Genomic DNA, 17,945 nt, shown 5'->3' on the forward strand with positions numbered 1-17,945 from the left:
CTGGGGGAGTGGATGCATGGACAGGGACAGGAGCAGGATTGACAAACTGGTGCGGAGGTCTAGCTCCGTGCTGGGATGTCCCCTGGAGTCTGTGGAGGTGGTTGGTGAGGGAAGGATGTTAGTAAAGGTGACATCCATCATGAACAACCCACATCACCCACTGCATGAGTATGTGAGTGGGCTGAGCAGCTCCTTTAGTCAGAGACTGAAACACCCTCGCTACAGGAAGGAGCGCTTTCTCAGATCATTCATCCCAACAGCAGTTAGACTCTATAACTCCTCAATCACAATGTCATAAGTCACTGGACACTGTGAACATCCACTGTCACCACTTCATGCATAATGGACCTTCCATGTGTATAGACATGTGCAGGTATATATGTATGTATATGTATACATATGTATATTTAGTGTGTACGTGTGTGTGTGTACATGTCTATAAACAGGAATAGTAGTGGTACAATAGCTATATCAAGCTATATAGTTTATGTCTTCCATATTTCCAGCCATATCCATAATCACATACTGTGTATGCTACCATTGTATATGGTGTATTATCTTACTTTTTTTCATTGATTGTACTTATTGTATTTTTGTATTTCCTTCTGATATCTGTACCTGAGCTGAGGTGACGCAAAAATTTCCCCGTTGTGGGATCAATAAAGTCTTATCCTATCTCTTATCTTATCTTCTTTGCAACAGATTCCAGTAGTTAGTTAAAGATAGTCAGTATTATGTTTGTGAATGCACATTGTAAAACCAAGTGAGGAAAAAGAGCAAGGTGGAATAGTTGAAATGTGGCTTGATAAATATGGAGAGGGATAAATTTGCTGTTTTCCCGGAGGGACTGGCGGGCCGTGCTGTTGGGATAATATATTTTTTCATTTTTTCTTAGAGCTCAAATATGGTACACCATAGGATAAACACAGCGGTCATTTTTATTTTGATATATTTTCTGTTATATCAAAGTGCATTCCTATTTATTACCCGTGGAGAGCAGCAACAGGCTCGGATGACAGTAAGCAGCCTCAGTTTTCAGTAGAGGAAGAAAGCGGAGACGTCACATGGAGAGATACAACAGCAGTAGCTGCTACACCACTAATCACACAACATTAACATAACTAGCTACTAAAAGCTAACCTGGCTAGCTAATTGTTTCGTCTTCTTCATGCAGTCGGATTTGCAAATTTGCAAGAAACAAAATTCATAGACGGTGCAAAACGGAAAACAATATTACGGTCACACACAGCTACCGTGGCCTCTTCTTGCATCCAGTAGGCAGGGTATTTAGGCTAGCTAGCGACTCTGCCTTGGCTAGCGTCAGGCTAGCCAGCTAGCTAGCTAGCTACTAACATCGCTATCGGTAGTTAGCTAGCTAGCGAGCTGTAGTAACTTACGTCATGGAGGAACTAGTCGTGGAAGTAAGAGGGACAAGTGGGGCTTTTTATAAGGTAAGTTATTGACTTTTGTCGAGTTTAGTGACCACCGTTCACACACTATGTACCAAGTAAGCCTAACTAACATGAAATTGTGTCACGGGGCTAGCTCAGTGTTATATGTGGGCCTCGGTGCTTCTGCTCAACGTCTACCGGGACCTGAAACCTGTAAACAAAGCTAACGCTGCGGTGGGGCTCTAACATCAGCGGTAGTGGATAAATTGGTGAACTATTGGTGATAATGACGCTTAACCAGGGTAGCTGTTTTAGCGGTATCGGTAACGCTGATGTGACTGCTGTACGATGGTACCCCTAAAGTGATGTGCAAGGGTTGGTTGCAGACTCACAAACATCAGAATCAATCATGGGTTGGCTGTTTTTTGTTTTTTGCTTTTGTCAAATAAGTTAATTCAGAGCAGCACACAGGGGCGATGGTTTGGCTAACCTTTATTGTGCCCGTAGCTGCCAGGTGTTTTCTTGTTTTGTCAAGACTGCAGAGATTTTGGGGTCAGTCAGGCAACAAGTAGATCATAAATCCGATCCCGTGACCTGCGTGTATCACTGGGGTGGGGTGGGGGAGATAACATAAGCAGTACAATGGGATAACACGCTAATTAGCAATAATTACTTACATTTGAATATTGTTTAATTCAAGGACACAAGAATACAATGAATGGTGAAGAATCTAAATAAAATGATACATTTATTATTTATTTATTTTAGCTGTCAGGTTTGTTGTAGTGTAAATATAGGATGACATATATCTCAAGTAAAGTTCTGACAGATGTCTTTTTAAAGCTAATAGTTTTGTTGTGGCCACATTAATGCGAGGTACATGAATGCTGTGAGTATGCTGTATAATCAGGGTAAATAGTAATTGGAATTAATCTTGATTCAGGTCACATACTCTCATTAAGCTCAGCAGTTGCCATGTAAACCATAGACTTTCATGCTGTGCTCAAAACTTGTATGCTTTCCCAAATCAAGAGGCTTTTCCTTTGAATGTAGGAAAGTTGAAGTTGGCACTGTCAGCTGTACTTTGGCTTTTAGCTAGGTGTGGCACTAAACAGAAGCCTTTCTTTTAATAGTTGCAATCGTATTGTTAGCAAGTACAGAACCATATGAATGGGTGGGTGTGTCCGAACATTTGACTGGTGCCATAGCTTGAATGATAAGTTTTACTGTCAAACAGCTATGAGAAAAGTTAGGCTAATTTTTGTTAGATAGTAGTCTGGTTTGAAAAAATCCAGTCCCACCAGGTAACTCTTAAGAATACTTTCATTAGCCGTATATCTATCATAACCTACATGTATACCACCATTATATTTAATGTATTTTACCTTATGTAGATCAATCTAATAAGATGATGTAGGTGTGACTGCTTACAAGTATAAGCAGATACACAACAAGAGGGTGACTTTGGCAAATGTCTTTCTGTTCATCAGAAAATGCCCAGTGTGTTCACAGAGGCTTATTCATAGTGCTTAAAACTTAGGCAGTTTGTTCTTCTCTTGGCCCAGTATGATGTCACTGAGAGCAAATATCCCTAATATTGTCATCTTAGGTACACAGTTCTGACTGAAACCCCACCCACCTGCTGTTCACACCTTCTGTTTGCCAGGGGTTGACTGGCAGACAGTTGGCCTAATAGGAGTAGAGCTAAAATGGTTTAAAGATGAATTGAGCTGCACCAGCAAGAGATAAATGTGGATTATTTTCAATTGTGAATCATGCAAAGCTAGTGTAGTAGACTGTAATCGAGTAAAAGGAATAGTGTAATAGGTCCACTTTAAAGGAGACTTATTTACGGAGCAGTTACCTTTGCTAGATGGCAGCATAACTCCAACACAGGGAGTTGCATCTTACTGCAGATCACTTGCATGATTTCAATGTTAATAAGCATTCAAATTTTGGTTAATGAATCAAGAGTTTTGAACGTAATCATTTTAGTTAGTTGTTGTGAGGATGTTGATTAACTAAATGTGTAGTTGGCAAATAATTTTTATAATGTTTTTGGTGATAGTTGAACTGAAAAATGACACCCTTGTCTCTGGTATTATAGCAAAACTTAAAATATGCTCTTGGCTGAAATGAACAGCCAAGAGAAATAATGAGTGCATTCATCTGCCAAGTAAGAATAATACTAAAGAAATAATTGTAGAAAATGGTTCTGCCATAAATCACTTGAGTGAGAAACTTAATTTTGCGGTTTTTAAATTGCACCTTATGCAGCATAGAAGTCATTCCTCTTTTTTATTGTAATCTCAACAGCAGTACAACAATTGCAGTTTACTGCCAGTAGACTAAACTACATTATCTCCTAATGCGCCCACTGTGTTGCCCTCATATTTTGTGTTTTGGTATTTTTCCAGTTTTAACAAGATTAATGTTCTTGCTAAAGTCTGAACTTCGTTTCTGAGCGAGACAGTTCAGTCAGTCACAATCCTAAACATGCTCACAGGTCAGTGAGGTCCTGTCAAAATTGGTTTATTTGTTTTTTTTTAACCTTGGGAGTTTTGAGAATCTCTCCTTCTTGCTTCATTTCATCCACCACTGACTGCTAGCTTGCCAGGTTAATGCAACCCATTGGCAAGGCTCTCTAGCACTCTCTTTTCCTTCTAGGCATCGCATGGCCTACTTGCAGTGTTTGACACACATGACACACACATCAGCTGTGTGTAGAAGCAGCGAGAGAGAGAGAGACTGAGCCAAACCTGGCTCGAGCCCAAAGCTCAAACTCCAGAAAAGGAAATTATTTAGGTTGTTTCATTGCTAGGAGCATTAGGATAAGGTCCGGCTTAAGCAGTAGAACTGGTTCCTGTTTACATGGTCGATGCCAGTTTGACTTGCACACTGACTATTTCAAAGATATTTCAAAACTGAATTTACTTCTGTGACTCTTGCAGGGCTTTGTAAAGGATGTTCACGAAGGATCTGTCATGGTAGCATTTGAAAACAAGTGAGTAAAGTAAAATATAACATTGTGTAATATGTCATTTCTTTGCCAAACAATAAAATGAACTTTTTGTGTTTGTTCCTCTGTCCCAGCTGGCAGCCGGAGCGGCAGATCCCATTCCAGGATGTGCGCTTTCCTCCTCCAACAGGGTTCTGCAAGGAGATCAGTGAGAGCGATGAGGTCGAGGTGAGAAAGTGATTGTTGCCATCAGACATGGTGGGTTTGGAAAGCAAAGTTGGTATAGCTGGGGAGCAGTTTGGAATAGCATGGAGCGGAGTGAGTAGAGTTGAATTTTCAGTGTAAAATAAGATTTTTAAAAAAGAGGGTGATGCTCCTTAGATAGTCTTAGATTTTCTGTTCTATCATTGGTAAATTAGTCTGACTTGTTATTTTTATTAATAATATTATTCACAATGATTTCCTGTATCAGTGTGTCCAGTTGTTTCTGTGCCAGTTTACTCTTATCAGCTTTGTTTAAAGGTGGGAATTATTTCTGAAATGAACTGTGTGTGTGTGTCTGCCAGGTGTATTCTAGGGCGAATGACAAAGAGCCATGTGGATGGTGGCTAGCCAAGGTTCGCATGGTCAAAGGGGAGGTAAGAGATGCTCCAGTTCATCTGTAAGGCTCACCAAGCAGCACTGAAACAACATGGCTCTGATAAATTTGCCTAAAACGCAGCCCAGACACTTGCTCCATCCTAAATGCTTTAATATCACAACTTCCTTTAGTAATACTAAATACAGCCATGTTTACTAACAACATTTTACACTCATGAAATGTTATGTACTCATAAAAATCCTTTTTATCAAGCTCACTGCAGATATTTAACTTCAGTGTAACATCATTTCTCTGGTGACAGATGTCAGTGTGTGGTTGAGTTTTACAATCCTGAACAACACATTAACTCAATGACTGATTGAATTCAGACTATATGCCCCAGATGTTCTTTATATCCTTGTATTTCCATTTTCCTCTGGATTTTTTGTGCACGTAAGCTCTTCCTCTGTTTGTCCTCCTGTTGTCTTACCACCATCAGATGTACTTTCTTCAAAATAAATTTTTAATAATATTTACGCACAGCTCCAGCCTGTATGGGACTTATTTAAACTTTTGAAAAAAAGTGATGTTTTTCTATTGGATCGCTCATACTTGATCTGTCTTTGTTTCCAGTTTTATGTAATAGAGTACGCCGCATGTGAAGCCACATTAAATGAGATAGTGACGCTGGAGAGGCTACGACCGGTCAACCCGAATAAACCAGCCACCAAAAACACCTTCATTAAGATCCGACTGGATGTACCCGAAGATCTACGGCAAATGTGAGTTTGACTTGCATGAATAAAGACTGGTGCACAAGTTTGAAATTATTTGGATTTTCTGTAATCCACATGGGGCCAAAAGCATGCATACACTACCCACTAACTTGTGCTTAAATGTCCCTTAGCAAGGTGCGCCTCAACCAGAAGCTTTTGGTAGCCATCACCAAGCTCCTAGCATAATTATAGCTGGACTGCTCATCTTGGCAGAATTGGTCAAGTTCATTTAAATTGGTTGATTTGTTGGTAAAGTTTAGGAAGTCCATTCCAGAGCCATTTCTAAATAACTAAAAATTCCAGAAGCATCAATTTAATGTTACCACTTTGACGAGGTCTAGGAGAAGACCCCAACCGTCACCCTCAGATGAGAGGAATTTGGTTACATTGTTCAGAAACAGCCAAGGCTCAGCTGTGCCCTGAGATTGAGACTGCTGGAACATCAGCAGAGAAACTAGTTTTACATCACCAAGAAAGAAGCCCCTACTCTATAATTGACGCCTTCAAGCATGATGGAAATTTGCACCTGTGCAGGTAGACAAGTCAGATGCCTTCTTTAAACTTTTGTTTTAAAGTTTTATTGTCAGAAGAGACAAAGACTGAGCTATTTGGTCATAATGACAAGGTATATTTGGAGAAGTAAAGATCAGGCTTTCAGGGCTAAGACCTGTACCAGCTGTCAGACATGGTGGTGTCATCATGCTGTAGGGCGGTTTTACAGAGCTGGAATACCTGAAATTCTTCAACTTCAAAAGACATAGTTGGGTGTTCCTACAGGATAATGACCCCAAACACATCAAAACTAGTTCTGGGATGGATAAGACAAACGAACATTTAGTTGCAACTTGAATTGAGACAATTAACCGACTGGGTGCATCTGTATATTTAATCCTATATACATATTTTTGACCCTGTGTGCATGAGAGAAAATCCAAAATAATTTCACATTTGCCATTAAAGTTGTATGCTGCACAATCTTTTCATTCTAGAATATTAATCGTTCAAAGAAATAATTAAAAGCTTAAGATTACTGTTACATTCTTGACCACAACTGTACGGTCAAAACTTGACTTACTCCAGCTTGTATATGAGCCTGTACTCCCAGAAGAGTTTGTATGTGTACATGTATCCATAAGCTGTTATCACTGAGGACAAATTCATTTATTAAGCAACTTGTTTGCTGGTTTCACTATGATAAAGTATACGTGTTCTTGTGTTCCCAGGTGCTCCAAGGAATCAGCACACAAAGACTTCAAAAAGGCTGTGGGAGGGTTCAGTGTCACCTACGACTCAGAGAAAAAGCAGCTGGTCATTTTGGTTGGTCAAACTGTTGTTTTTCTTCTTAATGTGCTACATTTTCACACAATCATATCCTCTATTGACCCTTGCATAGCATCACCTTGAAGTGAAGTGCATCCATAGGTGACTTAAAACATCAGAACCTCACTCGTGTATGATATTAATGAGCGTAATGTTTGATTGTTACAGTCGGTGAATGAGGTCACAACAAAGCGGGCCAATATGATGAGCGACATGCACTTCAGGAGCCTCCGCACCAAGCTGTCTCTAATGCTGAGGAACGAAGAGGCCAGCCGACAGCTGGAGGTAGGTTACGCACAGCTCCAGCCTGTATGTGACTGTTTGGATCATTTTGCAGCCTGGGATGGAGAGTTTTTAAAGGGTTTCTTTTCAGTAAACTTACACACCCTCTTTGCTCTTTTGTGGAATTTATTAAATGTTAATTAATGAATTTTTTTGATGTGCATTTCTTCAGAGCTCCAGACAGCTGGCGTCTCGGTTTCATGAACAGTTTGCTGTTCGGGACGATTTAATGGGTCTCGCCATTGGGACTCACGGGGCCAACATTCAGCAGGCGCGTAAAGTTCCTGGAGTCACTAACATAGACCTGGACGAAGAGACCTGCACCTTCCACATATACGGAGAGGTAGGAGGGCTTTACTTGTACACAAATGAGCTGAGACATAGATATGTAGAGCTTGCCCTCATTAATGTTAAGTGGGTACAAATTTAACAGACCAACATGGGGTAAAAAAACACAAACAAAAGTAAGTATGCCTGTTTTGTATTTCATGGAAGGACCAGGATGCTGTCCGTATAGCCAGAAGTTTCCTGGAGTTTTCTGAAGATATCATCAAAGTTCCCCGGAACTTAGTAGGTGAGAAAGTCGCTCAACCGAGACAAAGAAATGAATCATCGGGTACCTTTATTTTACTTGATTTAATCCAGTTTCAAGTTCAGCCAGAGTGAGACTGATGTTTTTTCTCATGCAGGGAAGGTGATTGGCAAGAACGGCAAGCTGATTCAGGAGGTGGTTGACAAGTCCGGTGTGGTTCGGGTTCGTATTGAGCCTGAGAACGACAAAAAACCATCAGCGGCAGCGGCAGCAGCTGCTGATGAGGTCAGTAGGGAGAGAAAGTTGCGTCGTGTTGCTGCATTAAAAATCATCACAGTAAATACAGCAGTGTTAGAGCTCAATCACTAAGAGGATTCAAACTCTCCTGGTCCTCCTCTGTCACAGGGAATGGTGCCATTTGTGTTTGTGGGAACCAAGGAAAGCATCTCCAATGCAACAGTACTACTAGACTATCACCTCAACTACCTTAAGGTTTGTGTCCTCAGTGATGTCATCTTCTACCAACCAAACATCAAAACGGAGCTAAAGGATGTGGTCAGGCAGGGATAGAGTGGTGGCCCCAGTAGGTAGAGTGGTGGCCCCATGACCGGAAAGTCGGTGGTTCGAATCCACTGAACGGCTACCCTGGGGTACCCCTGAGCAAGGTACCGTCCCTACACGCTGCTCCCCGGGTGCCCAATGGCTGCCCACTGCTTCACTGAGTGAATGGGTTAAATGCAGAGAGGAATTTCCCCACAGGGATCAATAAAGTATACTTTCTTTCTTTTCATTGTTGACCTTCTGTGACGTTTTCGTTCATGTCCACAGGAGGTGGACCAGTTGCGACTGGAGCGTCTACAGATCGATGAGCAGCTGAGACAGATAGGCGGTGGAGGCGGAGGGGGGGGGACAGGGCCCCGAAACCCTAAAGACAAAACCTACGTGTTCGATAATGGAATGGGGCTCGGGATGGGCCGAGGAGGGGGAGGAGGAAAGCCCTATGGAGGAGGGGGAAGAGGTGGACGAGGGCGGAGAGGAGGAGGAGCTGCTTTTGCCTCAGGTTTGATAGTTACTGCATCTATATTACTGCGGGTAAACTACAAGAGCTGATGTACTCTCAAGTCAGTCAGCTGCAGATGTTTCATGTAAAATTTGTTACGTTGTTACTGCACTTAGTATTTTCAGGTATCTGTACTTGGGTATTTATTTTTATCACAACTTTTTACTCCCTACATGTTAGCATAAATATCTGTACTTTCTGCTCCTTGAATTTGGAAAACTGGCTCATTACTTTAGGTCTAACACATTTGAGGGAAGTAATTACTTTATGTTGCTGAGCACCTTTAAACATTCAACCAATCTGAACCTAAATGGAGGGAACAATAAAACATAGTCTGCATTAAAAGGAGTAATGTTTTTTTAAGTGGCAGCTGATTTCAGATGCAACGTTTCAATCAGCTAATGCATAAACTGTTTATATGCAGTTTGTCACACAGTGTGTTGCTAGCTACAGGTCCAGCTGCTGTATTTCACAGGTAGATAAAAGAATTACAGTTAACTTCACTCAGAGAAAGATGAGAAAGACAGGAGAGGAAGATGAACAGAGGTTATATTTAAAGGTGAGGACTTCTCATTGCCATTTGATAGACAGGACATTTAAATCAAGCATCAGCTTATATCTTGATGAATTCAGTTGTTTAAATCGACTCTGAGCAGCCTGCACACAAAGAAAATGTACTGGAGCTCTGAACAAAGACTATTGTTACTTATTTCTAAGTGATTCTTCTCCCTACGCTGCACCACTACAACCAACCTTAGGTTTCCTCACCAGACAAATCCCACTTGAGCCGCTGACTACACTAATTCTTCTGTTTAGGTATGGAGGTAAAGTCACCCATCAGCTGGTAACAGTATCCTCCAAAGAGCTACTTACTTTTATAAAAGTGTCAGAGCTTCTACTTTTTTAAAATAAAAAATTGTAATCAGTTTTTCACCTTTTACCAGATTTTTTTTTTTAACAGAAGTACGTATAGGAGAAAGTCTCCTGTGATTGTTTGGTTTAGATGTAAAAGGCACAATGACAAAGCAAACGAGCAGATTCTCGGCCATAGATTTATGTTCTTGTGATTTCATTTCATATTGAAGTAAAGTGTTTGGACATCTGATATTTCAGTAAAAACGTTTCCCCAGGCGATGATCTGATTATGAAACGGCAATTAATCAAAGGTTGAGTCTGTGTTGTCTTTCCGAGGCAGCCGAAATGAGGTTGGACTTTGTCCTCGGTCCCCCAGGCACCAACTCTGAGGCATCCAACGCTTCAGAGACAGAGTCAGACCACAGAGACGAGCTCAGCGATTGGTCGCTGGCCCCCACGGAGGAGCTAATGACAGGAGGTGGGACCCTGCCCAGACGGACAGATGGGAGGAAGAGAGGAGGCGGCGGTGGGCTGAGGGGACGAGGAGGGAGAGGAAGAGGAGGGGGAGGATATAAAGGTGAGTGTTAATTATCATTGGCGGTCTTTGATCTTTTCACAGGACTCTTATCTCATTCCATGATTTTTCTCAGCCCATTTTTGGAGCATTTACACTTTGTCTAAAAAATGATCAATGCAAAAGCTTGCTAAATGTTTCTATTAATCAGATAATAATGAATGGAATTTATTTTCATTTGAAAAAATGAAAATATGAAAACGATTAAAGAGAAAAAAGTTGGTGTGTAATGACTCAAAAGAAATAACATTTTGAGATGCTTTTCATCAAATTATGGCCTAAAGAACGGAAATAAATCACATCATGAGATCTCTGCAGACCTCCTGTGCAAATAAATTCTCATTATGAGTTTTCTTTTCAAAATGATCCATATTTATATTGAAAGAAACTATTTCTCCCAACTTTAATCTAATTAGGATGTACACAAATTTCACCCTATTTTTACCTGGCAAAAGGTAGGTCACCTAAGACTGAGTCTACTGAGCCATGCGAAGATTGTTTACATGACTGTGGCTAACTTTGATTGCTAACTTGTTGTTTTTAATGTTGGTTTAGGTGAAGACATGCAGTGGAACGAGCCGAGAACTCGTCACATCAGAGACTCAAAGACAAGAGGCCAAGAAGATACTCTGCAGGTAACAGTCACAAACAGCTGCTGCCAAGTTATTTTCATGTCATTGTTTAAAGTCTAATATCTTTGAAACGCTCCTCAAAATTCTGTAAACATGCTTTTCAGTGAGCATGCCCTGATTGATCCTTCTTTCTGGCATTAAAAATATGGCCAAAATGCAGAAAAAATTCAAGTATTCTAAATTCAGTATGACCTGAAATGAGTGACTAAATCCATTAAAGCATCAGGAAAGTGTTCAAGGATATTTTTCAGACATCTGTAGGACCAGGGTTTTTTGTAGGCACATCTGTCACCCCTGGTGGTCATTAAAAGGAAAAAAACTACATCTGTCTTTATAGTTTTACACCTATAGTTTGTTTACTCCGGTTCAAATCAGATGTTTGGTTTGTTTTCACACAGAAAAAAGTGAAATAAAATGCGTCACTACAAACCATGTGACCATTCAGTCGTCTCATTGGTCAGATGTGTCTGGAGCGGGTGCATAAAAAAATGTAAATACAGGAAGAAGGTGCTTTGCTCTGGACTACTGGAGAACGCAGAGCGTTTACGTTCATTTCACAGCTAGCTGCTGAACAGACCTTTGCGCATCTATAGTGCCTTCCCGAGATCAGCGTACATAGTTATGGGATGTTTTGTAGCTCAAACTTGTAACGTACTCCTGTTAGCTGATTCATGTTGTGTTCATACCTGCACAAACAAACCACACAAAATGTGGGGAAACGAACAGAGTTAGAACTGACAACACGCCGCAGGTGTGCAAACACCCTTCTACTCTTCATGGCTCCCTTTTAGAGCCACCCTCAAGTGGCCATTACAGGAACTGCAGTTTTTGACCACTAATTTTATTTTGCAGCTACAAAGTTTGGAAATTCTGTTTCAAGCAAGACATTTAAAGGAGGTGATGATTGTTTACAGTGAGATGATGTAGATCACTTACGATGATAAGATAATACAGCTGAATAATATTTGAGGCTGACTGTAACTATTTACGTTTCTATTTTAAGCCCTGCTTATTTAATGAATTCTCAGTGCTTTGCAAAAACAATCCAGCTACTTCAGCATACTGGCAAATATTATGAGACTGCTACTAATTTTTGAATCATTTCTTCTGCAAATATTGTTTACCCTTACACCACTGTCACAGTCAACAGTGCTATTTTCTGCATATCAAATGTTCCCTCTGTTTAACACTCCAAACCTCAACTGTCAACAAGACACTCTCTGTGTTGTCACACACTCAAAGTCCTGCCTGTTCTCACTGAACATCACTGTAGGACACTTTCTAAGATGGGGCTATATTTAGTCCTAACTTAACTTTCTGCTTGATTCGTGATTGCAGCAGGTTTGACATATGTAAAGGTGCACAGCACGGTGGGGTGATGGTTAGTACCACTGCCTTACAGCAAGAATCTCCTGGATTTGATCCACCTGGGGCCTTTCTGTGTTTGCATGTCTTGCTCATGTCTGTGTGGGTTCTCTCCGGAAACACCAGCTTCTTCCCAAAGTCCAAATACATGTGGGTTAGCTTAACTGGGGATTTTAAGGTGGCCGTTGGTGGTCCCTTTTGCCCCACAGGACCTCTGAGGTGATCTAAGGAACATTGGCAGTGGACACTTGTGGTCTTTTTTTGGAGGAAACTTGTTCTATAATGAATTGTGATATGAAACACTTGAAGGCTGTGTTGTTTACATCAAGTGTTTTTGCACTATGGTGGACATCACCATACTGTGCTGTTTGGGACACTACAGCCCTTCAGGTGCTACTGCTATATAAGGGTTTGCCCGTTCTGCAGCAGTTTTTAGGTGGGTGGTGCATGTTAAATAACAGCTGCATGAACACAAGGACCAAAGCTCTTTTAGCAGATTTGTGCATCATAACAAGGTGATCATTGTTTTTCACGTCAGCTGAAAGAGGTACTGAAATTGTGGCGTATAGCATTGTTCCTGCTAATTAAAGTCAGATTTTCAGTACAGCTGTGAACGGACTGTACCAAATGCTTCAGATAAGCACTGACATCTGTGTGAATGATCAGTGTATGCAGAGACAGGTGGAAGTCCGCCCTCTATCTATCACACAGGTCGTGTTGACAGCTGGTCAGCTAGCATTGACTCATACACAGTAACAGAGTATAAACCACTGTTCGTTTCTCAGCTTTGTCTCAGAGAAGAACTCGTTTTCTTTAGTCTGACCCTCCTGAATGCTCCTCCTCTGCTTCTAGTAGTGGATTTACTGAGATGCAAAATATTTTACAGGACAGGCAAAATATAATTTCTATTACTTTTATTTTATAATAACCTTTTTGTGAACGATGCATTTCTACAGTTTATTAACCAAATAAAACAAAAAACAGAATTGCCATACAAAAACCTAAAATAACCAGGCTGAAACCAAACGGATAAATAACCTGGTGCAGGGAGGGCTGAGGCAGGTGCAGGTTCTGCCCCTCCCTAAGTCTGGTCCTGCTGATGGGTTTTTCCTGTTAAAAGGGAGTTTTTCTTTCCCACTGTTTCTACTGCTTGCTCATAGGATTGTTGGGGTTCTCTCTCATAATACTGTTACAATATAAAGCACCTTGAGGTGACTGCTGTTGCTATTTGGTGCCATATGAAAAGCACGCAGCAGGCTGCACCGAGGGTAAAGGGAAAGTTAGCTGTGTAGTGTGGGGCCAGACTCTTATGGATTTCTTTATTTTTCTACCCGCAGATTCGTGTGGACGGGAACAACGAGCGTAGCGTGCAGCACTCCTCAGGTGGCCGAGGCGGTCCGTCCTCGTCCCAGGGCAGTCTCAGTGGCAGCGGCGAGGGACAGCCCCGCCATCATCATCAGAGACCTACTAGAGACAGAGGGATGAAGAAGGAGAAACAGGACGCTCCCGCGCTGGTGAACGGAGTGTCGTAGATACCCCACTGGAGGACCTTCTCACTTAGACACACACACACAGGCAACTCATCACAGAACATCGTAGAGTCTCAGTCTCTGCTTTTTCTTTTCTGTCTCTGTCTAACACAAGAATACACATATTTCCATCAGCATGGAAGTGTTTACAGTAGTGAAGTCTTAGGCTGGAGGTGATCTTGTATCTGCTGGTCTGGTCTGTTCTTGACTGGTGTTGTATCTCCTGCGCATTCTCTGGATGAAAGAAGAGGAGGAATTAGACTAAAGCTCATCTCACAAACAACCATTAACACCAAACATACTCGTGCCCCACTAAACCAACATAGTTTGTTTACTGATGCTCCATTTGGACTTGCTAATGTGAGAGAAAAAAATGAGGCAAAAGAAATCATTGGCCGTTGGGAATCAAAGATTTGCAGCCACTGGAGAAAGCAGGATGGAATATGTGCCCTCGCTCCCTGAAAAGCACACTTTTAGGAGGTGGCTTCAGTTTTTTCAGCAGGTCTAAATTTTATTTTTGGTTTTGTGAAATCTCCAACACATCCTTTATAATGGAACTGTTTTGTCCAGAGAAGCGAGTCTCTGTGGGAAATCAGCTCTATTATTCCACAGAGACTTTTGAGGTTAACTATCAATTTAAACACATCTTTTCAATAAGGGGCAGAAACGTTTCGGTGTCACCTAAATGACATGCAATCCTATGGGGATTCAGACTGGAAGATGATGTTTGTAGAGGGCACTTTATGGACTTTCTTTCTTTCTTTCTCTCTTTCTTTCTAACGTAGTTATTGTTTCTTTCTTCTTTTTCTTTTTTTTTTCAACATTTAAAAGCATCCATGTTTCAGAATGAAATGCAAACGGGGAGGCATGAGCTCTGAAGTCACCTGTGTTTTGTTTCCCGTTGCCTTGATATTCAGATTCAGTAAAACTTATCGAAATGTACAAATGGAGAGACATAAATCTGAGGCACACTGATGCACATAAACTGCTTAAACACAGCGACTCCCATGAGTTTGTGTCAGGGTACATATTGTTATGAACTGTTCTCCTTTCCAAAGGAAGGTTACACTCCTGTACAATGACCAGAAATGCATTATTCCTGCGTGTTTACAATTAGTCTACCATAAACACTCCACATGTGTGCAGTGGTGTTAGTCCACAGTGAGGGACTACGCTCCCTGAACTCATTCATCTCATCTGTAAAGAGCTGTCAGCAGGAATCACCATCCTATACCAGACTCTTCATCCTCTTCAGTGAAGGGTGCAGACTGAAGCTAGGCGTATTTTGGTTAGGTCCACGTAAACCTGGCTTGATGCCCGTTAAAGTCATTTCTTTTGCTTTCAGACAAGCAGGATGCGTTTAGAGCAGCTAACTCCTGTCGCACCACTTTGTTTTTCTTAATTTATGAAACTCTTTGTATTTAACTTTGCCATGACAAACTTATTTGAAGTGTAACTGTAGAGGACATGACAGACTGTTGAGTTTTTCCTTGACAAAATAAAAATTTGGCCTAAGTTTTATTCTTTTTGGTGATCTTATTCCTGACCCGTTCAGTTCACATATGTTTTCTTTTAGTTTTTTTTTCTTCTTGTTTTTGAACAGTAGAGCAGTGTGATAGCAGTCATGCTCCATCCATTGATTTTCCATCCATCGATTTTTCGATCCATCGATTTTCTGATTCAGGGTCTTGGGGACTAGGGCTGATCCCAGCTGACTTTGAGAGGCAGAGGTCCATCACAGAGCCTTTTCCATCCACACCCACTGAAGTGTGTGAAAAGTCTTTATCTCTGTGCCTTTGATTTATGCTCCTCCATTTCTCTGAATTTGGCCTGAACAGATTAGAACTTTTCATCCTGCCTGTTCAAACCCAGCGCTACACCCCTCATTTAAAACATACTGCAGATGGATGTTTTGTAGAGTGAGTGGTTGTGTGACCCTGTTTACATTGGTTTCCATTGTTTTGAGGAGGCACAGCGGTGTAGCCTGCTGAGGTATTCTAGGGTGAGACCAGTTTTCTGACCTTGCTCGATACTTTTCTGCTTTGAGTTAGAGCTCTTCGAGGCGCTGACGTAAACAACCGGAGCAGCAGACGGTTCGTCTTCAAACAGCTCAGTAACTTTGTGTTACCAGTGCAGGCTTTCAGACAACAAAGGAGCAAGACTAAGCAGGACATCGCTTCAAGCTCTTGAGGTGTTCCAACCTGCTGTTCGGTTGACACCCCAGTTGATCACTGACTTCGTAAATATGTTGAATAGAAGGATCCTTAGGTTCACCGTAAACATCTAAATAGCGAGAGTCAAATGTAGGCTGCAGCGAGGCTGTTGGTCATTGACATCGTCAAGTTGTCCTAAAGTCAAAGCGACTGCTGTGCTGTATACAGGCTAGTGTAGAGAGTACCTGTGGACCTGTGGGTGATTATGATGAAAATAATACTCATTAGTTCGAATAAAGTGACGGTCAGTGTAAAAGACAAGCAACAAAAAGCTGTTCTTAAGGTTTCTCTGTGCATTTGTAGGCACATTTCACTGGAACATCTCGCCACTAGTTTCTAGCACTGAATCTGGAGTAGCAGGTTCGCTGTGGGTTATCCAGGTTACATTATTCCACTGGTTGTTACAGTAGCATAGGACTTTCCCAGGAAGAATCCACTGGATATAAAGTTAGATCACACAGCGTTAAAAGAAACCACGTCATCATGGGTGATCACAATACCCTAATCTTTTTTTGTTCCTTTAAAAAATTGTTCCACAAGTATTGGCAATCAAATTGTCCAAGGTCTGAGAAAATTTCAGTAAGAAAATTGGTGCCAATCTCTACTAAACAATGACGTTTGAGCCATTGCGTATTTAGATTAGCAGGGGCTCTAAACAGTTAGCCAAAGCTAACCAAACCTGGTGACCAGCACCTCCGAATGCCGGTCGGAGGACCAGCAAACCAGTCACATTCATTTAGGCTTTCTTTTTCTGATTTTGTTAAACTCATTTTTGCCTTGTTTCGATTGAAACTTTACTGTGAATTAAGGTGTACTGACCTGGATTTATTGGTGAGAAAAGCAGTAATGGTATTGCCCAACAGACTGCTTTTATTAAGAGCACCATCAATAAGCACTGCAGAAAATAAATTTACAGTATGTTCAATTAAATTCCAGACTGTCAGAAACAAGAGCTCTCTCCTCTTGGTAATCACCAGCTCACTGGTAACCCGTTCTCGGTTACATTTTGAATCCTGTTCCTAACCCTACATTTGTCACCAATAACCTGGGGGATGACCAGAGGTTAAAAGTCATGGCGAGCAAATCCATGTGAATGCTGTGAATGCTCAGGGAAACCTTAACTATATTTTGTGTAACATGTGCCTTTAATTGTGGCTAGCATCACAGCGTAGACTTGTAAATCAGGGATGATGAGATGTTACTAACGGACCAGATGAATAAAGACGGCAGCTCCTGTAGCGCAAATCCTCTTTGGTCGTCACTGACAATGCTGAGCATCTCGAGCTTCCTCTAAAAGTCTAAGGGCCGTTTATGAGATGGGTGATTTTTGGCACTTCAGGAAACTGCCTTGTTTAACCACCTGGTCTGGACACACTGAAGGTGTTGTAACCTTGTGCAGTTGACAAACGTAAGCCTGTAGCTCGGGACCTGGTTCGACTTGTTTCTGAAATGGATTCGGTTACTTCTGTGGGAACATGCAGAGATCAACTCTGAGCGGCTACTTTCATGCCAAAGAGAGGCATGTTCTCTGTACTCACACCTTTTAAAGGGTTTTCAGTAAAGACGACCCAGTGCAGCGTCACTGCTGCTCTCACCGAACCGAGAAAGCAGCTGAAGAGATTTCAGAGGTTGAGCCAGGTCTTCTCTTTAACAGACATCGGTGTACTTTTTCAGTCTTGCGGTGCATGCATTTATTTATTTTGGATCTTAAAGACATTCAGTAGATTTGGACACATTCAAAAGATAAGTTTAAGTTTGTTTTCTTTTTTTTGGATCAGTGTTGCTTTGTCTCAGTTCTTCTTGACCTGAGTTCGGCTAGCAAAGCCAGTGATGAATAACATCGTATGTGAATAGACAGTGATACCACTTTCACCTTT

The 17,945-nt window shown here is 41.4% G+C and overlaps 1 protein-coding gene across 1 annotated transcript; it reads left to right on the forward strand.

Annotated features, from left to right (window-relative positions):
- The first annotated feature begins 925 nt into the window (after nucleotides 1-925).
- Nucleotides 926-15,372, forward strand: fmr1 (fragile X messenger ribonucleoprotein 1). Its single transcript, XM_026186542.1, has 15 exons — nucleotides 926-1,451; nucleotides 4,343-4,395; nucleotides 4,485-4,578; nucleotides 4,917-4,988; nucleotides 5,564-5,712; nucleotides 6,930-7,023; nucleotides 7,195-7,311; nucleotides 7,481-7,651; nucleotides 7,804-7,882; nucleotides 7,998-8,125; nucleotides 8,246-8,332; nucleotides 8,669-8,900; nucleotides 10,132-10,332; nucleotides 10,885-10,964; nucleotides 13,664-15,372. Exons 1-15 carry the CDS (start codon nucleotides 1,401-1,403, stop codon nucleotides 13,856-13,858), a joined length of 1,803 nt encoding a protein of 600 aa, XP_026042327.1. The 5' UTR covers nucleotides 926-1,400; the 3' UTR covers nucleotides 13,859-15,372.
- The last annotated feature ends 2,573 nt before the right edge of the window (nucleotides 15,373-17,945 follow it).

The sequence above is a fragment of the Astatotilapia calliptera genome, chromosome 2, assembly GCF_900246225.1.
Source record: "Astatotilapia calliptera chromosome 2, fAstCal1.2, whole genome shotgun sequence".
Classification (NCBI taxonomy): Eukaryota; Metazoa; Chordata; class Actinopteri; order Cichliformes; family Cichlidae; genus Astatotilapia; species Astatotilapia calliptera.